The 26,234-nt window shown below is 42.1% G+C and overlaps 1 protein-coding gene across 1 annotated transcript in view; it reads left to right on the top strand.

Moving 5' to 3' along the window:
* Nucleotides 1–943: 943 nt before the first annotated feature.
* Nucleotides 944–26,234, top strand: part of ANO10 (anoctamin 10) — a 223,570-nt gene continuing 198,279 nt past the window's right edge. The window contains exons 1-4 of the mRNA XM_077754298.1: nt 944–1,268; nt 8,859–9,011; nt 12,165–12,362; nt 13,952–14,086. Of these exons, the coding sequence (XP_077610424.1) occupies nt 8,873–9,011; nt 12,165–12,362; nt 13,952–14,086 (472 nt within the window). The 5' untranslated portion in view covers nt 944–1,268; nt 8,859–8,872. The remainder of the gene's footprint in view (nt 1,269–8,858; nt 9,012–12,164; nt 12,363–13,951; nt 14,087–26,234) is intronic.

Raw genomic sequence — 26,234 nt, 5'->3', positions numbered from 1 at the left:
TTGGGAGAGACTGACAGTAAACATATGATAATATAAAATGTTAGGTGATGAGTGCTGTGAAAAAAAGAACTAGGAGAGCAGGTAAGGTAGACGGTGGGACACGGAGGAGAGCAAGTATTAGGATGATCAGAAAGGGCCTCAGTGAGAAGGAAGGATTCTATTCCCTGGAGGGAGGAGAGGAAGTAAACAATCTCCTTAACTAAGGAAGGCAGAGGGAACAGCCAGGGCAAACAGCCTGAGGTGGGAGGTGAGTGAGATCTAGGAAGAGCAGAGAGATGGATGCTGCCAGGGCGCAGAGAAGGGGAAAAGTAAGAAGTCTTCTGAGAGATGAAGGGTGGCGGGGGACTTGTTCCTATATGTGAAAGTGACAAGAAAATTGGGGTCTGGGCCATAAGAGACTGACCAGAGGAACATGTGACGAGGCATACAGGTTCTCCTGGCTATCCGAAAGTAGAGCATTCCTATAAATTGAAAGGCGAAGAATAATCCCCCCCACCTTGCTTTCCGAAAGTTCCTGTTTACAAAAGACCTACATTAGTACCCGTTTTCTCTAAAGAAAGGAAATCTGAAGAGGATTGACGCTTTTATTTGGAAAGCTATTACTGAAGTAATGCAGGTCTTTCCTAAGAGCCTGGATACCGGTATTTTTTTTCTCAGCGTCTCTGTTAGGCTCCGCCCTCTCTAGGTGCGAAGGCCCAGCGAGGCCCCACCCCTCGTGGAGAAGCCGCCCATAAGACACGCCTCTCCCACCATGGTCCCGCCTCCTCTCGGAGTGACAGCCCATAGGACACACCCCTGCCGCCGTGTTCCCGCCCCCTCTCGGTGGGGCCGCCCAGCGAGGTCCCGCCCCCCAGCGTGGACAGCCCATAAGGCACGCCTCTCTCATCGTGGTCCCGCCCCCCTCTGGGAGTGACAGCCCACAAGGCACGCTTCTCCGGTGCCTTGCCGCGTCCCTACTCCCGGCGCAAAGCCAGCTAGGCCCTTCCTACCGTTTCCTCGGAGGCTTTCCTGTCCCCGCTTGGAGGGACTCCCCACTAGGCCCCGCCCCGCTCAGTGCGACGCAGTGCTGGGCTCCGCCCCTCCCGACGTGGTCCGGCCTGGCCCGTGCACCTTGGAGTCTGGGTCCTGCCGGGCCCGCCACACCCAGCGCCCGGAGGGTCCTCCTCACAGGCCTCGGCCCGCCCCCCGTCTCCAGCGTCGCTGCCGTGCCTCCGCGTAGCGCCGGCTGTCCCGCCCGCCTCCGAAGACGAGGAGCGCCGCTGGGGCCGGTGAGTGGGGGAGGGGACCGCAGACCCTCTCTCGTCGGCGGCACGGAGCCCCCAGGGGCGCCGCCGGCAGCTCTTCCTTCCCGGGGTGCCTCCCAGTGCGGGCAGCGTGGGGAATGGGGAAGTGGGACCGGGATGGGCGCAGATGGGGGCTGGGGGAGGGAGGACTGAAAGTGTAGGGGGGTGGCAGGCGCAGGTGGGGGCTGGGGAGAGCCGAGGTTTGGGTAAGGGACACGGGTCTGGGGCTGGAGGGTTGGAAGAAACGTGGTGAAGCCGAAATCTGGGACTGCGGTCAGGACGGGGACTTGGGGGTCTTCGGAGCTAAGGATGAGGTCGTGGGTGCGGTTGGAAGGTTGAGGGGATCTCCGAACTGGTGTGGCTGGGGCGAACTTGCAGGGTCATGTTCTCTTCCACATCAGGGCGATTGGGTTTCCAGGCTCTTGACTGGCACACATCGTACGTCTTAAGTGGTAAGTGCAGGTCAGAGGCGGTGCCTGGGACACCTGAGAAACGTGGATGAATAGCGTTCTCCGCCCGTAGGCTGCTCGTTTCCCCTGTGCCCTCCCGGCGCCCGACTTGGCGCGCGCTGCCTGCGCAAACGCGCTTGCAGCCGCCCAGACGGTGGACGAGAGGTTCCGGGCGTGAAAAGTGCCGTTGAGGTTTATTCAGACCGAACAGCAGTTGCATCCCATTCCCTGCAGTCCTGCGGAGTTTACTTTCCAAAAATCGAATCCTGTGGCGTTTTAAAGAAATCAAATCGTTATTATCTGCCTCCTCTGATTTTGAAGTCTCCCACTAACTTACAGAACTCGGTGTTTTCCAAGGGCCCGTTCTGTGAGTGTGACAGCTAGTTTTAAAGTCACTGTGGGAAGGAGATCACATCTGTTCTGACCGGCTGCTGCTGAACGAATTGCATATTACAGGCGAAGAATGCAGTTTAAAAAATCTAAAGTAATGCAAGGGGATAGAAAAGGCCTAGTAAATTGGAGTGTGTGTCCTTAAAAAAAAAAAAAGCCAGTGAAACTTTTTCTTCCATTGTAGGACCTTGGAAGATAGAGAAAAAGCGTAAGGATGAAAATTAAAATCCCATGCAAGTTCACCAACCCCGTTAACGTTTTGGTGCAATACTCCTTCATCTTCTTTGTATTTTGTTGTGTGTTAAATGTACCAATTATGCAATTGGGGTCATATTGCTATGTTACTTTGTGGTTTGCTTTTACCCCCACCTGGCATTTTCCTGGATCGTTAAAAATTCTGCCGAAATAGCTGTTTGTATGGTTGTGTGATCATCGTCTGGATTTGTCCTTTTATCACATGTTAAGAGTTTTAGTTTTGTGTCATGTGCTGTGCTTGCAAGTAAGATTCAGTGGTTTTCAGTGGGTTTCAGCCGTTATTCCACACAAAATAAGTAAAATCTTGGCAGAGTGCATGGCGTAACGAGACTGGTTTGAATGAGAGGAGGAAGTGTTCTTGCTTCACTTCCTTGGTCAAGGCTCAGTTGGGTGCTCCCGTGGAGAGGTGGCCTTCTGGTGGCCAGCATCGAGTCAGGCCCAGGCCGGGCTGCTGTGGCCAGGCTCCCTTCCAGAATGTCCTGCCTTGCCTGCATCTTCCGGTACAGTCCTGATGCCATCAGGTCCCAGATATGTTTCCCAGGAAATGGTCCTCACGGGCTTCAATATCTTTTATAAGTGTCACCGAGAAACTCCAGTGAGGGTGGGTGTGCATGGTGCCGATTTTCCACTCTCAAATTTGCACAGCATCTTATATAACACCGAGAGGCAGCTGCCCTGGGTCTCAAGGAAGAAGTGTCTCACGATTGCTCTCATAATGAACAGCCTGTTGGAGGTTTCAGAAGCCATCTCTCTGTTTTCTTACCCCTCAGGGCCTTGTCCTGGCCATTAAAATTGCAGCTTTTCTCCTCAGGAAGTCCCTCTCATTTTCCAGCTCGATCAGTGTGGCCCTTCATTTTCCTCTCAACGATATGTTCCAGTGCTGCTTCATGACTGAGTGATTTGTGTCTGTTCCTCCTTGAGTCTGAAATAAGGTGATCTGTGAAGACTGCTTGTGCATTTCCTTCTAGCTAGCCTTTGGATTTGTAATTCCGTTGGCTCCCTTCCAACCCCCCTCCCACCAAGCTCAGGAAGACAATAGAGAGTCCCCTCGTCTTTTCTTGATCCTTGATGAAAGATGCATACAACCCTGGCCCCTCGTTGTTTATCTTCATGTGTGCATTTCACCCACTATGGTCAGGATTTACCTCTTTCTGCAGGCAGATGATTGCAGTAGCTAATGTAAAAGCTGCATGAGTCCAGTTCATCTAGAGGCCTGGCTTTGGCCGTGTGTGCAGTGCAGCACGTGATAAGGACAGAGTTTGGGATGGCTGTCCTGTCCCCCAGAGTGTCTGTGGAACCTAAATGCTATGCCTTTTAGTCATTCTTGGCCGCTGACCTGGCTGACCGCTTGGATAAAAGGGGCAAATTGGTTGTGGTTGCAGAAATCGGTCTATCTTCCAGTGCCCAAGGCTACGTACGTTGAATCATTGATTTTTTAGATTGGCCCCGACTGGGACCACCAGCCTCTCTTCTGTACCCACCCTTAAAGCCCTCCCGTGCCCCCATCTGGTGCTTTGGCCCCGTGTATGAGTCATGTGCATGAGATGGCAGACCAAGCTCCCATGAAGTCCCTCTGGTAAAAGTGGATTGCAGAACTCAGCTTAGGCTTCTTGTTTTTCCTGCCTTGGACGTGCTCTTCATGCCGTTGGGCCCACCAGTGGGGAGAAGTGGGTTTAGCACCAGCCTGGATTCCGCTGGCCAGCGCGTTACAAAATTGAGTCCTTCTTACCTGCACCCTGGTGCGTGCAGAACACAGGGACAGGAATCCCCCAAGGAAAGGGCGTCCCAGAGCTGTTCCTGTATAGAGACAGAAATTCCCTGAGCAACGGGTGCCCCCCGGTAGGGTACAGGGACAGGAAGGAGAAAGCACAGAAGGTGTGGCGTGACGGGAGTGGGGCATCTTGGGTAACCAGGCATCGTGGCCCAATGGACGCCTAAGTGTCGAACAGCTGAAAACCAGCATGAACAGAGCAGAGTGGTCCTTCAAGGGCTGTCACCAACAGCGTTGAGACCTTGAGAGCATTTTATGTACTGGAGCCTTCAAGGGATCAAGGCTTCCCAGGCTCCACTCACACGCCTCTGCGGGGCAGTCTTTTCCCACCTGGCGTGGGTCAGGGCAGAGTCCGAGGAACACGGGCACGGGCGGTGCTCTGTGAGGCTGTGCAGCGCGGCCAGGCCAGTGTTTCTTCTAATGACAAGACTGTAAAACTGACCTTTTGACTAAGTTCAGAGAAGGAATAAAAAGAAAAAGATCTTTGTCATACTGCCTGGTATCATTCAGCGAGCGCTGGATTTCAGTCCTGTATCTGCCACACTGATCGTGTGATTTCGGACCTTGTGAACATGATCCAGTGAGGTCACGAGACTAAATGACCCCTAAGGCTCCTTCTGCTCTAACAGTTCTCTCACCGCCCCGCTCCCCTGGGGTTTTTGGCCCCCTCCTTCTGGAGAGTAAGGGGGTGTGCCCACGTACGGAGCCCTTCATTTGATATACTGTTGGAGAGAAGGCTTTTCATTGTTGGTGAACCTTTACTCCAAACAATTTTTAAAGTTGGGCGACTTCTTTTTTACAAAGTTAGCATGTTTAAAAAAAAATTTTCTTTTAATGTTTTATTTATGTCTGAGAGAGAGAGAGAGAGACAGCGTGAGCAGGGGAGGGTCAGGGAGAGAGGGAGATACAGAATCCAAAACAGGATCCAGGCTCTGAACTGTCAGCACAAAGCCCGACGTGGGGCTCGAACCCACGGACCGTGAGATCATGACCTGAGCCGAAGTTGGCCGCTTAACCGACTGAGCCACCCAGGTGCCCCTAAAGTTGGCATGTTTTTAATCTGGGCACTAAAGCAAATGATCTTGTATTATATAGTTTTAAAAAGTATCATTTGGCCTTTCCTAAAGGGTACATTTTACACTTCTTGTTCAAAATGTGGGACTTCTATTTTACAACTGTAAAAGCCATTTTTTTCTAATTATAAGAAAAAAACCCCTTGCTTATTAAAATTCAAATCAAAAAGAGAAATGTTAAGAAGAAAATAACAATCATCTTAAATCCTACTACCTGGACATGACAGTTTGGAGAAATATACCTGCCTAATCATTGATGGGCTGTTTCTTAAAACACATAGTATAGACTGAAACATGAGTGTAGCTACACATAGTTAAGGGTGTGAGCTCTGGCCTCTGGGTGCATGAGGTTATTAAGTCCCAGCTCTCCTGCTCACTACTGTGTGATGTTGGACAAACTACTTAACCTCTTTGGCCTCAGTTTTCTCATCCTGCTAAATGAAAGCCTTAGAGTTGGTGTGAGAATTTAATGGGTGACCCAATGCTTTGCATGTAAAGGCCCCAAAGTTAGCTAGTGTTGTTGTCATTTTGATATTAGTATGGATCATATATATCCATATATAGGGTCTTGGTTTGCATTTTTTTTTTTTTTTACCTTACAGTGTATGATGTTCTCCAGTTAATATGGTTGTACCTGTATTCTAGTATTGGTGCTTCTGTTGTATAGTTGTGATGTGTAAATACTTCATGTATTTAGCCAATCCCTCTTGTTGGATCTTCAGGTTGTAGGTTGTTTCTTTTTTGTTTCATTGCCATAACTAAACCCCAAAATAAATATGAAAGAGAGAAAAGAAGTTGTAACGAACTTCCACTGAATGTGTATTTTATATCTCCTTGGCATAAAGTCCTAGAAATGACATTGTTGTGTTGAACCGTAGGAGTATTTAATATTATTTTTCATACTGCCACTCTGCTTTCTGGAAAGGTGGTATCAAATTGCAACATCTGTCAGCTATGTGTGAAAGTGCCCGATTTTCCACACCTATGCCGGAACTGGGTTCTGTCCACCTTTCAAACTCAGCAAACCTGAAAAGGGTTTCTTTTATTATTCTTTTATTATTACTATTATATTTATACATTTATTATGTATTATTTCTTTTATTAGTATGTTTGAACATCTTTTCAAAGTGTTGGCTGCTTGTGTTTCTTCTTTTGTGACTCGTGATTTCAGTGTTTTGTATTTTTGTTTTGATTTGTAGGAACTCTTTGGATGTCAGAGATGGTGACGCTTTTGTCTGTATTACTTTGGAAATCTTGTTAGGGCTGTCTCAAGTAATGAACGGCACGTAGTATCTCAAATGAGAATAAGTTGATGAGCAAATATTTATTACGTATTTCTAGCTAGGGCTCATATAGATGCTTAGAACTGAAACCTGCATTTAGAGTCTAAGGAAGATTGTTTTATGGCCTGGTAATTATGAATACGGTGGGCCTTTTATTACTGACTGAGGCAATGCAAAAATGCCAGAGAGCTGGCACCTTTGATACATGGCCACATATACCCTGCGGAGCTCTTGATTATGCCTTTAATCTAACCATTCCTGTCCGGCTTGGCTCTTTACTTCCTCTTTCCCACATTCCAGGTTAGAAACCTCGGAGTTATCTGTGGATGGACCTTTTCCAAGTTGAAGGCTACTTGATTCTCAGCCTCCCTTCCCAGAAGGTTAATCTCACCTCCTCAGGCTGCCCTGCCCCCACCCAGTTTCTGCTCTTGTGCTCAGGCCTCCTGTTAGCATGTTAGAATGATCTGAGGCACACTTGCTTCTGCTTTAAGACTGTGAGCTCCCTGGAAGCAAGATGGGAGCCTTACTTTTGTACCTTCGGACTCTATCACAGCATGGCTCAAAATAAGCACCTCATATATGTTCGTTGTATTTGATGCCTCCATTTAAAAGACAGTGAGGCTTAAGCCTCTGTAGTGTACTGGTACATTAACCGTTTTCCTCAACTTTTCGTTCTAAAAAATTTCAGCAGTTCAGGAGAGTTGAAAGAATAGATGGAAAACACTCATAGTCTTGCCCCCTAAATTTACCTATGGAGATTCGTATCACTCTGACACGTAGCTGATTCTCTACTCAGAAACCAACAGTGACTCCGTTCTGGCCATTGGAGCAGATGTGAAGTGTAGCATTCCTTTTCCTTAAATGGTCACAGCTCACAAAATGTTGCCCTCTCTGCTCTGGTCTGGCCAGTCTTACTGTTCTTCTCCTGTACTGTCTATTCTTACATCGTTGATTTTACATGTTATTTCCCTCCGTAGAACATGCTTCTTCCTTTTTCTTGATTGAAAACTTTTGCTCATTAAGTGTTCTGAGTCCCTATAGCTCTAATTGCTAATTTTTATCATTCTTGCATTCTGTATAGTTCCTGACCACATTGCTAGCTGTTAGGAGGTGAGTGCTGGGTCCTGTTTTGATCTGCTTACCTTCATAGAGCCTGGCATGCCCACTTTGGATTTGGCTGGTTTTTTACAACAGTACTCCAGAAGCATTTGTGCTATGATGTGAATCCAGCATTGGTTTTTAGGACCTATGTGACCCCCAAACTTATGCTCTGTTAGAGTGAAACAAAAGCTCATCAGTCTAAGCCAAATAACCTAGGTCTGTTTGATTTGCTCGTTGCAAGATCGTAATTCACCCCAAGGAACGGAAGGCTGTTCCATGGTGTTGGTCACTCCTTTTGCGATTATTCCCAAGAATTGATTTGCACTTGTACTTTGGAGTCATTAAAACTCACATCAAGTACAAAGTTAGAATAAGTAAGGCTAAAGTCTGGAAATTGTCTCTGCTGCGAATCACTCAGTTGGAGAGATTCACATGAGAAACATTTTAGAGGGTGGCCATTAGGCCTTAGTGACTGAAGCCGTTTGTGGGTATCCAAGTTGATCAGAGTATTTTTCAAGCTTGGAAATGGAGATAAAGATGATATTCCTAAGAAAGAGAAACTAGGAGGGGAAGCTGATGCCGGGGACTTCACCTCCATACCTCAACATGAACTCGGACTGGGTCAGTTCCCTACTCATACTCAGCTGGTGACTCCCATTGTTTATTTGACAAAGCCCAGTTCCTTTGTGATCTTGGTCCCTGGTTAGAAACCTGCTCATTCCCGTCCTAGCACCCCGCCCCCCACCCCTACACACATAAGTAGCATGGTAACCATACCTAGTCACTTGTATTTCTCTGATTCTGTTGGGCATTTTTCATCATTAGTTTATACAGGAATGCTGTTTCTTCTGCTTAGAATACCCTCCAATATTGCTGGCAAACCTCTATTCATTCCTCCAAACCCTGTTCAGGTTTCACATCCTTTGTAAATACTTTCTAACTCTTCCTGTGTGACAGCATATTTTAGACTTTTGCCCTTCCCTTACCTGACTGTCCTCCCTTCCCCCCGCTGGGTTCTGAGCTGCTTACAGAAAAGGATGACATTCCCCCTGACTTTGTACGGGCCTGGCTCACACGTGTGCTTTGAACCATTGGTCGAACCTTTCAGATAACCCATCTGGATCATGAGAAATTTTCCTTTTTCATGGAAGCCAGAATTAGGTGTAATTAAGAGAAAATACAAATATATATTTGTTTATATATTTCACTTTTCCATTATAACGCGTGTGCTTTTTATTTTATTTTAATTTCAGCACGTTTGTAAAAGATGAAGGTGACCTTATCAGGTTTGGATACTTGTGAGAGTTCCTTCACGCCTTTGGTAGTCCTAGAACTTGCCCAGGATGTCAAAGAAGAAACCAAAGAATGGCTGAAAAACAGAATTATCTCTAAAAAGGAAGATGGAGGCAAGTAAAACAAATATTACTCAGACTTAGTCATGATCAGTGACAAAATGTATTTTCAAATGTTTTACAGTTTTTCATTGATATATTTCTTCAAAAAAAGTTTTTTTTGGAGGGAGAGAGAGAGAGTGCAAGTTGGGGAGGGGCAGACAGAGAGGGGAGACACAGAATCCGAAGCAGGCTCCAGCCTCTGAGCAGTCAGCACAGAGCCCGACACGGGGCTCGAACTCACAAACTGCAAGATCATGACCTGAGCCAAAGTCGACTCAGTCAACTGACTGAGCCACCCAGGTGCCCTTCATTGATATATTTCTAAGTTAATATCCATTTCTTTGCTCTTTTTTATTTATCTGGACTTGAAAGGCACTCCTAAGTCAGCATGAGACTGTAAGCAGCACAAGTGTGATTTTGTTCACAGCTGTAAATACTGTGTCTGGTACACTGCCTGGTGCATAGTAGGTCAGTATTTATCAAGTGAGTGGACAGATTTCTATTGAGTGCTTCATGTGTCAGGTATGATGCTAAGAGGGGTTAATATGGTCACTGCCTGAAAGGATGTTGCTGTCAGTGTAAGGAGGCTGAAGGCCGATTCCTGGAAACTGAAGTCACAGAACAGCAACACAAGAACAAAAGCCCTAATGAGCGCACTGTTACAAAGCAGTGCATGATACTTTAGAGTGGACTGGATGTAAACTCGCTAGAAGAGGAGAGGGAAGAAAGAGTTGACCCTTGGCGATGCTTTTCAGGGTGGAAAGGGATGACTTTATAGAAGAAGCCTAAGCTTAGGCCCCTCCCAAAGGGCAAAAGAGGGTCTAGATCTGGGGGGAGAGAGTGGAGGGCATTTTACATGAGCAAATGCTTCATAAAACTGTACAAAGCAATACCTAAAACTTTACCAAGTCTCCAAACACTGAATACAACTTAGACTTTTTTTTTTTTTTAATATTTTGACTGTAAACTGAAGTGCTTTCTTAAAAATAAAATCCTTTGATTCAAAATCAAAGTGGAATTTTTAATTTTTTGGAAACAACCAAACCAAAAGAAAACTTGAGAACAGGAGTACCTGCTTATTAAAATCTGAGGTGTTTCACTGGATTGGAGTCCTTTTCTTCCTCCCTCCCTTCCTCCCATCCTTCCATCCTATGTTTGTTTATTTTTGTGAGAGAGAAAGAGACAGAGAGACAGACAGAGATAGAGACAGAGAGAGAGACACAGAGTGTGAGACGAGGAGGGGTAGATAGAGAGGGAGACACAGAATCTGAAGCAGGGTCCAGGCTCTGAGCTGTCAGCACGGAGTCTGACATGGGGCTCGAACCCTCCAACCATGAGATCATGACCTGAGCTAAAGTTGGACGCTTAATCGACTGAGCCACCCAGGCGCCCCTGGAGTCCCTTCTTTAAAATTCCTGTGATGGAAGAGCATTTGTAGTGCCTAAGAGTGAGAGACTTCAGTGTATTCCCAGTCTTCTCTGTTCATTGTGTGGCCTCAGCAAAGACACACAAGAATGGGGAAGTGACGGGCATCTTTCTACTGTTGGGAAATCAAAAAAGAACATTCCAGAAAAGTATTCTGATCTTTCAGGTAAAGGCAGTAGGTTTAACACTCATGTTTACTTTTACTCTCTTTTGAACTCCTGTTGAAATGACAATAAAAGGATTTTTTTTAAAAAGGTAGAAGTCCAGTTTGACAAAGACGAAAGGAAAGACTATAACAGCAGCACCATTTTGGAAGCTAGAAAACAGGTGGATGAGTCGTAAATGCCTTTTCAGATTTGAAAAAGCCAAAGCTGAAGCTGACAGGGCTACGAGTTGAGGTGTGTTTGGTTTATAGTGAGAATACCTCTGAAAACTTGGATATCAGTGACTCTAGAGATCGGTGGAGGTGGAAATAAGTGGTACCAAGAAAAGGAAAAAAGAATCGACCGAGATCCGTTTAAGAAATAGTTAGATTCCCCCGATCCCTTCTGTATTCTGCCTTCACAGCAGAAGACACTGAGTTATTCTCTGCAGAGGGTCAGATGTGTGGATTTTGGCATGGGGGCTTTATGCACAGTTGCAAATAGAGATTCTGTGCCAAAAGTAAGATAATAACTGAGTATTGTTACCCCTGTCCTCCACCTCACCAATCTCCTACCTAATTTGGTATCTAAAAAGGTAAGCTAGATTTAGTCATCTAGGAGGCAGATTGAATAATATTTCCTGGGGACTTGACCAAAGACAAAATCACCCAAGGTGCAGAGATCAGAGAGTTGCCCACGAAAAATGACATGGCCAGATGACTGTGCATGAAAGGCCATCTTTAATGAGCTCCATCTCAGCCTTCAGAAGTTGGCCAGACCCTCTTAGAACCCCTTTCTTAAACATGCGCATACAATAAAAGATCACCCAACATATGAGGCAACTTCCCTAACATGAAAGACAAAGCTAAACTAAACAAACTGACAAAACCAGCAAACTGCAGAAGAAGAAAACCAAGAGAAAATTAAAAACCCAACTCTCAGTTATGAGAAGGTAGGACATTCTATAAATCAAGAGTTGGATGCTGTTAAATGTTCATTTAGAAAAAAACCTCTTATAAAGTGAAAGTGTGAAAGCACAGGTTAAAAATTCAGTAAAAGAGTTAGAAGGTAATTTTGATAAAACCTACCAGAAGGTAGAGCAAGAAGGTACAGAATTGGTACAGAAAACTTGACAGAGAAAAAATAAGGAAGTTAGAACTAGTTCAGGAGGTACACATCTGAATAAAAGGAGTTCTAGAAGAGGAAAAGGAGAAGAAATCGTCCAAGGAAAACACAAGGTTGGTGCCCGACTTTTTCAGTTGGAAAGGGCCCACCTAGTGCCCAGCACTGTAAATGAAAAGGCATATCATTGGAAAGTTCTGGAATCCTGGGGATGGAGAAGATACCACACACTTCAAGAAAAAAGGTCACATATACAATGATAACATATATGAGGATCAGACTTCTTAGCAGAAACGTGGGAAGCTAGAAGGCATTTTCTGAAGGAGATCGACTTACGTGTAAATTTTATTTATTTGGAAGATAGAGTTGAATTGTTAATACATTTTCCTTATATCAGACTAGAAACAGTACTTCCTTAGAATGTTTTTGTTCTTGAAAATCTTTCCAAGACTGTGCTTATCTTTTGTTTTTGAAGGTGCCCAGCTGCTGTTTAGACCGTTGTTAAATAAATATGAGAAAGAAACGCTAGAAAATCAGAACCTATATCTTGTTGGTGCCTCTAAGATTACATTGTTACTGGGTGCGGAAGCAATAGGTCTGGTCAAAGAGTGTAACGATAACACTATGAGAGCCTTCACATACGGAACCCGCCATAACTTCAAAGATTTTGATGGTGAGTCCCAGGATTGTTTTTGTCAGAATCGTTTTATCTGAAAAGTCACTTTTTGATCAGTAGGTCAGGGGTCAACAAGCATTTTCAGTGAAGGACCAGGTAGTAAATATTTTAGGCCGTGTGGGCCAGATGTTCTCTCGCTGTTATTCAACACTATCCTTGTAAAGCAAAAGCTGCCTGAGACCCTAAGAAATGAATGGGTGCAGCTGTGTTCCACTAAAATTGGCTTATAAAATATGGCCCATAAAAGACCTCACTTTGTGATCCCTGGAATAGATGAACATAAATTAGAGAGATACCTGTAACTCGTTTCCATTAGTCTATTCTAATTCTTAGAATGGTGTGTGTTCACTAGCTGGATACAGAAAAATGTTATAATGAGAAGTGCAGTAGCAGTTCGGTATTCTAGAATTGCCATTTCCTGGTAGGGTCTCAGGTTCTTTGCTGGCCTCCTAGTGAGTTCCGGAAGAGAATGGTTTCTGGAAAGAACTGAGAAAGCCAGTATGTCAGAGTGGAAGTTTGGCTTCAGCATAAACTGGTCCCTTTCAGGGCTTTTGGAGTTAGAAGATGTGATTAGGCTTCTTCAAACTCCCTCTGGACTTTTATATCTTTATGCTTTATTAGCATAAGTGATAATGATAAAAATTCACCTCATTGAGGAGGATTTGCTTGTCAAAAAACAACACTGTTTTTTTTTTTGTTATCAGACTGCCTTCTCCTTCATTTATGGGAGGAATGTTCAACTCCAGAAGGGAATAGCCTGGGCTGGAGAGTTTGAGGGAGGAGAATTTGTCATGTAGGTAAACTTCAGTTCCATCCCTAGTTAGAATAGTGTTATAGAATTCTGCTCATTGGTATTAAATGAGATCAAGCGTCTGCCATTTGGATATTTGTACCATATTATATAAGAACTAGTACCATAATTCCCCTGTCCCTTAGCAGTGGGGGTAATATTTAAAGACTCTCAGTGGATACCTGAAATAGCATACAGTTTAGGCTGTGATTTTTTCCTATGTACACATACCTATGATAAAGCGTAATTTATAAACTAGACACAGTAAGAGATCAATAACAGCAATAAGAAAATAGAACCGTGATAATAATCTACTGTAATAAAAATTATGCAAACGTGGCCTCTCTCAAAGTATCTTAAATTACCGTATGCACTGGTCTTCTTGTGATGATGTGAGATGATTAAATGCCTGCCTGATGAGGTGACGTGAGGTGAATGACATAGGCATTGCAACATGGTATTAGGCTACTCCTGACCTTCTGACAGGAGGTCAGAAGGAGGCTCATTACCTCTGGACTGTGACTGATGCAGGTAACTAACTGCAGAAAACAAAACCTCAGATGAGGGGGCCCATTGTACAATGATTGAAGGAGTGTATTATGTGAAGGCAAAACGATATTTTTATTCTTATGAAGAGGTGCTTTATGTTCTATTTAATTTAGCAGTTTTATATTCTGCTTACTCCTTATGTTATTTATTATTTATATCATTTCTATAACCCCAGGTTATTTGAATATTATTAATTTTATTTTGGCCATTATGAGAAAGTAACTGGATTTTTTTGGTCTTCATTTAGATGACAATGATGACTTCCTGACAATGGCAGAATGTCAATTCATTATCAAACATGAACTTGAAAATCTTAGAGCCAGAGAGGAAAAGATGATCCCTGGTTACCCCCAGGCGAAGTTGTATCCAGGAAAATCACTATGTAAGTCATTATATCAACCACTTCATGAATACATGTTCTAAAGCAATTATTTTTTGCTTAGTAGACATGAATAACAAGTTAAAGCTTTATTTTTATTTTTTCCTCTTACTGAAAAGCATACAGAACTTTACGATAACATATTTTCATGAACCTGTCTTTTGCCATTAGAGCTTCATTATATTGTACTTTTAGATCAATCTATTTGTTCTATTTGGTTTGCTCCTTCTTATTTCTCAAGATCTCACAGCATTTGGTTTGCTTAAAATTGGGTGTGAACACATATGCATGTTCCTCAGTACAGGTGAGCAAAGTTTACATTCTGCCTGGATGAGGAATGGAAATGGGAGCCATTGTCTTTTCCTGGAACCCTCTTTCCACCTCCCCTCATTTCAGTGGGTGAGGACATGGGAACAAGGCTTCGGAAGAGGCATAAAGTGACATAATACCTGACTGCAAATCAACAGTTTGTAGTTTTATGGTTTTGTGTCAGCCCAATTGAATGAGAATACTAGTTTGCAGACAAAGTGCTCACTACGGTGTGTGTGTTTCCAAGTTTGCCTCAGACCCCTACACCCTCAGGGTGGCAAGGCCTCAGCGCATCTTTGCTGCCCAAATATACTTTAAATTTTTTTAAATTATTTTTTAATGTTTTTTTATTTATTTCTGAGAGAGAGAGAGACAGAGCATGAGCAGGGGAGGGTGAGAGAGAAAGGGAGACACAGAATCTGAAGCAGGCTCCAGGCTCTGAGCTGTCAGCACAGAGCCCGACGCAGGGCTGAAACCCATGAACCGTGAGACCATGACCTGAGCCGAAGTCAGACGCTCAACCGACTGAGCCACCCAGGCGCCCCCAAATATACTTTAAATATATAGTGTTCTACTGTGTTCTTTAGTCAGTGTAACACTATCTTCCCGGCTTCACCCAGCAAGACAGATGCCAGCCCACATTCAAATTTTCCCTGTTGTCATCAAATCTGGATTAGAGTTGGTTTGTTCAAACCCAGATCCAATCATAGATCACCCATTTTGTATGGTGGTTGTATCTCTTAACTAACTCTCCTTCTCTTGTTGTGATAAAGTACACATAACATAAAATTTAAAGACTGAAGATTAAAAATTTTAAAGATTTTCACTGGCATATATATGTTCAGAATATCGTACAGCTATCATCACCATCCCTCTTCATAGCTCCCACCATCTTGTAAAACTGAAACTCTGTATCCATTACACAGTCACTCTCCCTTCTCCCCTTCCCCCTGCCCCAGCAACCTCCATTCTACTTTCTGCCTTTATGGTTTTGACTACTCAAATAAGCACAGTCACACAGTATTTCTCTCTTTGTGACAGGTTTATTTCACTTAGCATTGTGTCTCCTAGGTTTGTCTATGTTATAGCATATGTTGGAATTTCCTTCTTTTTTAAGACTGAATAGTATTCCTGTGTGTGTGTGTGTGTGTGTCACACATTTTGCTTGTTTACACATCCAACAGCGGACCACATTTTGCTTGTTTACTCATCCATCAGTGGACCTCTGGGTTGTCTCCACCGTTTGTCTATTTAGAATAATCCTTTTATGAACATGGGTATGCAAATATCCCTTCAAGATCCTGCTTTCAATTTTTTGGGTATATGCCCAGAAGTGAAATTTATGGGTCACATGGTATTTCTATTTTTAATTTTTTGAAGCACCTCTATACTGTTTTCTATAGCAGCTGTACCATTTTATATTCCCATCAATAGTACCTAAGGCTTTCAATCTCTCCACATCCTTGCCAGCACTTGCTATTTTCTGATATTTTGATAGTAGTCATTGTAACAGGTGTGAGGTGATGTCTCATTATGGTTTGATTTGCATTTCCCTGATGATGTTGAGCATCTTTTTTTTAATGTTTATTTTATTTTTTGAGAGAGAGAGAGCACACATGTGTGTTACTAGTGGAGGGGCAGAGAGAAAGAGACAGAGGATCCAAAGTGGGCTCTGCACTGACAGCACAGAGCCCGATGTGGGGCTCGAATGCATAAACTGTCAGATCATGACCTGAGCTGAAGTTGGATACTTAACTGACTGAACCACTAAGGTGCCCTGAGCCACATGTACTTATTGGCCATTCATATATCTTCTTTTGAGAAATGTCTTTTCAAGTCCTTTGCCCATTTTTGAATCAGGTTGTTTTTTGTTGTTGAGTTTTAGAAATTCTCTATATATTCTGGATATTCATCCCTTATCAGATACATGACTGGCAAATATTTTTAACCTATTTTGTGGTTTGCCTTATTACTGTGTTGATATTGTCTTTTTAAAAAAGAGTTTGTTTATTTTGAGAGACAGAGAGCAGGGGAAGGGCAGAGAGAGAGAAGGAGAGAGAGCGAATCAATATCAAGCAGGCTTCACACTGTTAGCACAGAGCCCAACGTGGGGCTTAAACTCAAATACTGTGAGATCATGACCTGAGTCAAAATCAAGAGTCAAGCGCTTAACTGACTGAGCCACCCAGGTGGCCCAATATTGTCTTTCAACGCGTAAAATTTTAAAATTCTCATGCAGTCCACCTTATGTATTTTTTCTTTTTGCCTGTACCTTTGGTATCATATCTAAGAAATTATTGCCAGTGTCATGAAATCAAATCCAATGTTACGAAGCTTTTCCTTTATATTTTCTTCTAGGAGTTTTGTCGTTTTGAGTCTTATATTTAGGTCTTTAATCCATTTTGAGTTAACTTTTGTCTATGGTGTTAGATAAGGGTTCAATTTTATTCTTTTGCATGTGGAGCTCCAGTTTTCCCAGCACCATTTGTTGAAAAGACTGTCCTTTCCCCCATTGAATGGCCTTGGTACCCTTGTCATAGATGATTTGTCCATAACATGCAAGGATTTGTTTCTGACCTCTGTTCTATTTCATTGGTCTCTGGGTCCGTATGCCAGCACCACACTGTTTTTGGTACTGTGGCTTTGTGGTAAGTTTTCAAGTCAGGAATGTTTTTCTTTTTCAAGATTGTTTTGGCTATTTGAAGTACCATGAAATTCCATATGAATTTTATGATGGGTTTTTCTATTTCTGCAAAAGGCATCACTGGGATTTTGATAGAGACTTCATTGCATCTATAGATTGCTTTAGGTAGTATTGGCATTTTAACAATGTTAAGTCCCATGAACGTGGGCTATGTTTCCATTTATTTATGTCTTATTTAATTTAGCATTGCTTTGTAGTTTTTCATTGTATGAATCATATGCCTCTCTAGTTAATTTCTAAGTATTTTATTCTTTATGATGCTATTATAAATAAATGGGATTGTTTCCATAATTACCTTTTCGGATGATTCATTGTTAGTATATAGAAATACAACTTGTTTTTGTGTACTGATTTAGTACCCTGCTACTTTACTGAATTCATGTATTAGTTGTGACAGTGTTTTTGTGGAAAAGTTAGGATTCACGACATAAAAGATAATATCACCTCTGAACAGAGATTATTTTACTTCTTCCTTTCTAATTTGCATGCATTTTATTTTTTCTCTAATTATTTGGACTAGAACTTCCAATAGTGTGTGGAATGCAAGTGGTGAAAATGGGGATCTTTGTCTTATTCTTGATCTAGGGGAAAAGCTTTCAGTCTTTCACCATTCACTATATTTGCTGTGGAGTTTTCATCAAGTCCTCTCTGTCTGCATCTGTGCAGTGGGGCAGTGGTCCCTGCCCCTCAGTGTCCAGAGAACCCTGCCTTCCTCCTTGGCCCCAGTTAGCAGAGGCGTGGGTACTCTTGGCTTAGTCTGGGCTGACTTTTAAAGGGTCTTTTCATGGTTTGTGTTTTGGATTTATATATATCGTTTTCTTACTTTCATCAGAGATAGGGGTTTGCCTTTATGTGTCTTGTTTCCTTTGTTGTTTTTCACTTTTGTCACGAACAAGAAAAGGGCAGAGGTGTCTTTCTGCCACATTTTGTTACCAGGAATTCCACATTCTGTATTCAGGCAGTTGTTTGGTGCCTTTCCAGAATTTTAAATTTTTCTTAATCTCAGTGGGAATCAGACAGAGCTGGGTACAAAACAGACTGAGTCACTGTCTCGGTTGTTGATGTCAGCATCCCATTTCTTCCTGTTTATCTACATTACTCAGGTTCTTACGTGGAAGTTCCTGCTTCCATCTGTTAGATTTGACACAGTACATCGTCTTCGCTGTGTCTGGGACCAAGGCTATGGGTGTGCTGTCATGAGATGGGATGCTGGAGCAGCAATTTTCCAGGTGCCCTCAGTTGCCTCAGAGAGAAATTTTCAACTTAATGAAAACCTTGAAGGGAATATATGTAAATGAATTTTTCTTGGGTGTATAGGTACTCTGTCTGGCGTCCTAAAACCGTAATAGAAAGAAGATTCTTGCTGGCAGATTGAGGCTTTTGTAAACAAGGATCCTCCTCTCTCTTCTTTCGTAATATGTATAAAAACAATAAAATCATCTCAGTCATGATAATTTGAAAATTTTTTTGAGCTTCTGGGAGTTGGTGGAGCAGCATGGAGACCCTGAGCTTGTCTCTTCCCTGAAACACAGATCAGCACCAAGCTATTTTGCACATCCAGGACATTGATCTGAGGATTAACACAATAACCTGCATAACTTGAGCCACAGAACTCAGCAGATACACAGTGCAGAGAGGTGAACTTGGAGAAAGAAAAGCTGTGGAGCGTAGGGAGCTGTTTTTATGGAGATGGCATAGAGAAAGGCAGAGAGTGCAGCATGTTAGGAGAGTGCAGGAAAAGCATTCCCCTGAAAGTAGCTGGAGAGAAAGAGAGAGAAAGAGTGAAAACACTCTTGGGAGACTGAACAAGAAGTCTGTTTCCCAAAACCATTGATGGGAAGAAAGGAGAGGGTTCCAGTACCACCAGCATTCTATAAACAGAGGAGTACAGAGTCTGAAGGTTTGGAGCTCAGTGCCTGGGGTGCTTGAGTGAGGAAGTAGGGTGAATCCCCAGGAACAGGCAGTGGGATCTGAGGGGTCCATGTGCCACATGGGGAGAAGTGGTTCTTCCACTTGCAGTGCACTTGGTAGAGGCCATACAGCCTCCACACAGGCACAGGTCCCAGCATATTTCAGAGAGCAGCCACGTTTGCTGGTATTGGGACAAAGACGCCAGGGTATCGTTGAAAAACATAGAATCCCTTTTTGCAGAGATGAAAGAAGTAAAATCTAGTCAGGATGAAATTAAAAATGCTATAACCAAGATACAATCTCAAATGGCTGCCATGATGGCAAGGAAGGACAAAGCAGAGCAGTGAATTGCCATATAGAAGACAAAATCTTAGAGAATAATGAAGCAGGAAAAAAGAGGGAAATAAAGGCAAAAGAGCACGATACAAGGTTTAGAGAACTCAGTGACTTCTTAAAAAGGAATAACATCCTAATCATAGGAGTCCTAGGAGATGAAGAGAGAGACAAAGGGGCAGAAAGTTTGTGTGAGCAAATTATAGTGGAGAACTTTCCTAATCTGAGGAAGGACGCAGACATCAAAATCCAAGAAGGACAGAGAACTCCCATTACATTAAAAAAACTGACCATCATCAAGGTATATCATAGTCAAATTTACAAAATAGACAAGGAAAGAATTATGAAAGCAACAAGGGAAACAAAAGTCCTTAACCTATGAGGGAAGACAGATCAAGTTCACAGCCAACCTATCCACAGAAACTTGGCGGGCCAGAAAGGAATGGCAGGATATATTCAACATGCTGAATTGGAAAAATATGTAGCCAAGAATTCTTTGTCCAGCAAGGTTGTCATTCAAAACAGGAGAGAGAAAGAGTTTCCCAGACAAACAAAAACTAAAGGAATTCGTGACCACTAAATCAGCCCTGCAAGAAATTTTAAAGGAGACTTTTTGAGCGGAGAAAAGATGAAACAAAACAAAAAAGACCAGAAGCAACAAAGACTAAAAGGACCAGAGAACATTGCCAGAAACACCAACTCAGCAGGCAACACATTGGCACTAAATTCATACCTTTCAGTACTCAATGTGTCAATGAATTAAACGTTCAAATCAAAAGACATAGGGTATCAGAATGGATAAGAAAATAAGACCCATCTGTATCCTGCTTATGAGAAACCCATTTTACACCTAAAAACAAATTGAAAGTAAGGGAGTGGAGAACCATCTATCATGCTAATGTCATCAAAAGAAAGCTGGAGTACCCATACTTACATGAGACAAACTAGATTTTAAAGATTTTTTTTTAAGTTTATTTTTTTATTTTGACAGAAAGAGCACAAGCAACAGAGGGTAGAGAGAGATGGAAAGAGAGAATTCCAATCAAGCTCTGCACTGTCAGCGCAGAGCCCAAACTCTATCCCTTGAACCCTGAGATCATGACCTGAGCCAAAGTCAACAGATGGACGCTTAACTGACTGAACCATCCAGGTGCCCCAGACAAACTAGATTTTAAAATAAACACTGTAACAAGATGGGGCACCTGGGTGGCTGAGTTAGTTAAGTGTCTGATATTGGTTTAGGTTATAATCTCCTGGTTCATGAGTTTGAGCCCCCCATCAGGCTCTGTGTTGACAGCTCAGAGCCTGGAGCCTGCTTCAGATTCTGTGTCTCCCTCTCTCTCTACTCCTCCCCCACTCATGCTCTGTCTCTCTCTTTCAAAAATAAATAAACATTAAGAAAAAAAACCTTTAAAGTAAACACTGTAACAAGAGATTAAGAAGCGTATTGTATCATAATTAAGGGGTCTATCACCAAGGAGATGTAACATTTGTAAATACTATGCCCCCAACGTGGGATAGCCCGAACTATAAATCAATTAATCACAAACATAAAGAAACTCATTGATAAAAATACCATAATAGTAGGGGACTTCAACATCCCACTTATGGCAATGCACAGATCACTGAAGCAGAAAATCAGCAAGGAAACAATGACTTTGAATGATGCCCTGGACCGGACTGACTTAACAGATATAGTCAGAACATTTCATCCTAAAGCAGCAAAATACACATTCTTCTCAAGTGCACATGGAACATTCTCCAGAATAGATCACTTGCTGGGTGGGCACAAATCAGCCCTCAACAAGTACAAAAAGGTCAAGATCATACCTTGCATATTTTCAGACCACAGTGCTGTGAAACTTGAAATGAACCACAAGAAAAAATCGGAAAGACCATGAATACTTGGAGATTACAGAACATCCTACTAAATAATGAGTGGGTTAACCAAGAAGTTAAAGCGGAAATTAAAAAGCATATGGAAGCCAATGAAAATGAAAACTTGATAGACCAAAACCTCTGAGATGCAGCAAAGGCTGTCATAAGTTGGAAGTATATAGCAATCCAGCAAACCGAAAGAAGGAAGAAAGGTCTCAGATACACAACCTAACCTTACACCTAAAGGTGCTGGTAGAAGAACAGCAAATAAAGCCCAAAACCAGCAGAAGAGGGAAATAACAAATATTAGAGCAGAAATCAATGCTGTCAAAACCAAAAAGCAGTAGATCAGATCAGTGAAACTAGAAACTGGTTCTTTGAAAGAATTAACAATATTGGTAAACCCCTAGCCAGATTGATCAAAAAGAAAAAGGAAAGGACCAACACAAATAAAATCATGAATGAAAGAGCAGAGATCACAACCATGCTGCAGAAATACAAACAACAGTAAGAGAATATTTTAAGCAATTATATGCAAATTGGGCAATCTGGGAGATATGGACAAATTCCTAGAAACATATAAACTATCAAAACTGAAACAAGAAGATAGAAAATTTCAACAGACCCATAACCAGTAGAAATTGAATTGGTAATCAAAAATCTCCCAATAAGCAAGAGTCCAGGACCGGATGGCTTTCTGGGGGAATTCTACCAAACATTTAAAGAAGAGTTAACACCCATTCTTTTGAATCTGTTCCAAAAAATAGAAATGGAAGGAAAACTTACAAACTCATTCTACAAGGCCAGCATTACCTTGATTCCAAAACCAAAGACCCCACTAAAAAGGAGAACTACAGACCAATTTCCCTGGTAAGCATAGATGCTAAAATCCTCAACAAGATGCTAGCAAACTGGATCCAAAAATACATTAAAAGTATTATTCATCATGATCAGGTGGGATTTATTTCTGGGATGCAGGGCTGGTTCAGTATCCACAAATCAATCAATGTGATACATTACATTAATAAAAGAAAGAATCAGAACCATATGATCCTCTCAATAGATGCAGAGAAAGCATATTTGACAAAATACAGCAACCTTACTTGATAAAAACCCTCAAGAAAGTAGGGATAGAAGAATCATACCTCAAGAACATAAAGGCCATGTATGAAAGACCCACTGCTAATATCATCCTCATTGGGGAAAAACTGAGAGCTTTCCCCCTAAGGTCAGGAACACAACAAGGATGTCCACTCTCACCGCTGTTATTCAACAGTGTGAAAGTCCTAGCCTAAGCAATTAGAAAACACAAAGAAATAAAAGGTATCCAGATCAACAAGAAGGAAGTCAAACTTTCCCTATTCACAGACAACATGATATTCTATGTGGAAAATCCAAAAGACTCCACAAAGAAAACTGCTAGAAGTGATACATGAATTCAGCAAAGTTGCAGGATATAAAATCAATGTACAGACATCAGTTGCCTTTCTATACACCAATAATGAAGCAGCAGAAAGGGAAATCAAGGAATCGATCTCATTTACAGTTGTACACAAAACCATAAAATACCTAGGAATAAACCTTACCAGAGAGGTAAAAAAAAATCTATACACTGAAAACTATAGAAAGCTTATGAAAGAAATTGAAGAAGATACAAAAACAATGGAAAAACATTCCATGCTCATGGATTGGAAGAACAAATATTGTTAAAATGTCGATAGTACCCAAAGCAATTTACATATGTAATGCAATCCTTATGAAAATAACACCAGCATTCTTCATAGAGTTAGGACAAACAATCCTAAAATTTGTATGGAACCAGAAATAGCCGAAGCAATCCTGAAAAAGAAAGCGGAAGACGTCACAATTCTGGACTTCAAGTTGTATTACAAAGCTGTAATCATCAAGACAGCATGGTCCTGGCTCAAAAATAAACACATAGATTGATGGAACACAATAGAGAACCCAGAAATGGACCCACAAATGTTAATCGGTGACAAAGCAGAAAAGAGTAGCCAATGGAAAAAAAGACAGTCTCTTCAGCAAATGGTGCTCAGAGAACTGGACAGCGACATGCAGAAGAATGGCCCTGGACCACTTTGTTACCGCATACACAAAAATAAACTCAAAATGATGGAAGACGAAACATAAGACAGGAAGCCATCAAAATCCTAGAGGAGAAAACAGGGAACATCCTTTTTGACCTCGGCCACAGCAGTTTCTTACTCGACATGTCTACAGAGGCAAGGGAAACAAAAGCAAAAATGAACTATTGGGACCTTCACAAGATAAAAAGCTTCTGTACAGAGAAGGAATCATTCAGCAAAACTAAAAGGCAACCAATGGAATGGGAAAAGATATTTGCAAATGATATTTCAGATAAAAGGTTAGTATCCAAAATCTATAAAGAATTTAGTGAACTTGACATCCAAAAAACAATCCAGTGAAGAAGTGGGCAGAAAACATGAATAGATACTTTTCCAAAGAAGACATCCAGATGCCTAACGGACACATGAAAAAAATGCTCAACATCTCTCATCATCAGGGAAATACAAATCAAAACCACAGTGAGATACCTCCTGTCAGAATGGATAAAATTAACAACTCAGGAAACTACAGATGCTGGTGAGGATGTGGAGAAACGGGAATCCTCTTGCACTGCTGGTGGGAATGCAAACTGGTGCAGCCGCTCTGGAAAACAGTATGGAGGTTCCTCAAAAAAATAAAAATAGAACTACCCTACGACCCAGCAATTGTACTGGTAGGTATTTACCCGAATGATACAGGAATGTTGTTTTGAAGGGGCACGTGCACCCCAATGCTTGTAGCAGCGCTGTTGACAGTAGCCAAGTATGGAAAGAGCCTAAATGTCCATCAATTGATGAATGGATAAAGAAGATGTAGTATATACATACAATGGAATACTACTCCCATCAAAAAGAATGAAATCTTGCCATTTGCAACAGTGTGGTTGGAACTAGAGTGTATTATGCTATGTGAAATAAGTCAGAGAAAGACAAATACCATATGACTTCACTTATGTGGAATTTAAGATACAAAAAGATGAACATAAGAGAAAGGAAGCAAGAATAAGATAAAAACAGAGGGAGACAAACCCTAAGAGACTCTTTCATACAGAGAACAAACTGAGGGTTGCTGGCGAGGTGTTGGGTGGGGAGACGGGCTAAATGGGCAAGGGGCATTAAAGGACATGTGTTGGGAGGAGCACTGGGTGTTATATGTAAGTGATGAATCACTAAATTCTGTTCCTGAAATAATTACTACACTATATGTTAACTATCTTGGATTTAAATAAAAAATAAAGAAATATTATTTTTATGCATCTAAGATAAGAATTGGGAGAAGAAGGGCAAAGATAGTTGGGGAGAGGGAGGGAGGCAAACCATGAGGGACTCTTGAATGCTGAGAACAAACTGAGGGCTGAGGAGGGGTGGGGGAGAGGGGAAGGGGGGAGATGGGCATGGAGGAGGGCTTGTTGAGGTGAGCAATGGGTGTTATATGTAAACCAACTTGACAATAAACTATAAAAAAAAAGAATCCTATTTCTGTTGTCAAGGTTGGATTTTCAAATGCTGCATTATTCCCTTCCTTTATGTCTTTGAAAATGTGAGCCCTAAAATACTGTTTATATCATATTTAGTTGAAGAAGAAATAACTATAAAGTGTGAACTGTTTTCAGAGTTCAAATTTTAGAACTAATAAAACTTAAAATCTTAGATTTCCGTGAAGTTAATCCATAGAAATCAGTGGAAAAGTTTGTTTTATTTTATTTTGCATTTAAGTTTCATGGGAGACTCCCTGGGCTGCACCAGTTTGCCCAGTTAAATGGGAGCAGAGATTGTAACCTGCTCATTGTGATCCCATCAGCAATGTGAGAGCTGACCAGGCCTTTCATGAGAAACTCTCTGCTATCTCAGGTCTAATTGCTTTTTTAAAAAAAATTTTTAAAAACATTTTTAATTTATTTCTGAGAGAGAGACAGAATGAGAAGGGGAAGGTCAGAGAAAGAGGGAGACATAGAATCTGAAACAGGCTCCAGGCTCTGAGCTAGCTGTCAGCACAGAGCATGACGGGGGGCTCGAACCCACGAACCGTGAGATCATGACCTGAGCCAAAGCTGGCTGTCCAGCCAACTGAGCAACCCAGGCGCCCCTCTCAGGTCTAATTTCATTTTACACACAATCACTGATTTGTTTAACATAAATTTCATTGTACACAAAATCACTGTGATTTTGTTTGACATAATTTTGTGTGTTGATAGCTTTTATTAAGTAGATGGCAGCTTGTGTCATGGTGAACCTGACCTTGAGCCAGTTAGGAGGTGATGGGAGCTCACAGTCAGGGCTCTGCCTCATGTCACCAGACAGCAAGCGATGTGGACTTGTAGAAGTGTATCCCTAAGTGTGTCTTACTCGTGTTCATCTTGAATTTTCTCTGTGAGCTGAGATCACTACTTACTCTTCTCCTGTTATTCCTAATAGTTAATAGTCATGCAAGTAATGCAGTGAAAGATTTTCTTTAGCTAAAGGAGTTTAGGGAGCTGAGGATTTCTTATATGTTAATTGTATCTTAAGAGATGCTATTTAGATTAAAGCTCTGCCTCAAAATGTCTATCAGATAATTATTATGCTTTGATTGTTGAGATATGGCAACACCTCAACTTTTATCTTATATTGTTATTCTTTTAGGACATTATAGTAATTTCTTCTGAATATCTTCTGTTTATACACAGATGGATTAGAGTGGTCTGATACAATCTGTCTTCTCACATTATTAATCAACATTGTAAGAGTAATATAGTTTTGGGGCGCCTGGGTGGCTCTGTCCGTAAGCATCTGACTCTTGATTTCAGCTCAGGTCATGATCTCATGGTTCCCGAGAAGAACCCCACATCAGGCTCTGTGCTGAGATTCTCTTTCCCTCTCTCTCTGCTCCTCCCCCACTCACACCCATGTGCGCACTTGCTCGCGCTCACTCAAAATAAATGAACACAAA

This window comes from Crocuta crocuta, unplaced genomic scaffold, assembly GCF_008692635.1.
Source record: "Crocuta crocuta isolate KB4526 unplaced genomic scaffold, BGI_CrCroc_1.0 scaffold70, whole genome shotgun sequence".
Lineage (NCBI taxonomy): Eukaryota > Metazoa > Chordata > Mammalia > Carnivora > Hyaenidae > Crocuta > Crocuta crocuta.
This window is presented reverse-complemented; position numbering and strand designations above follow the sequence as displayed.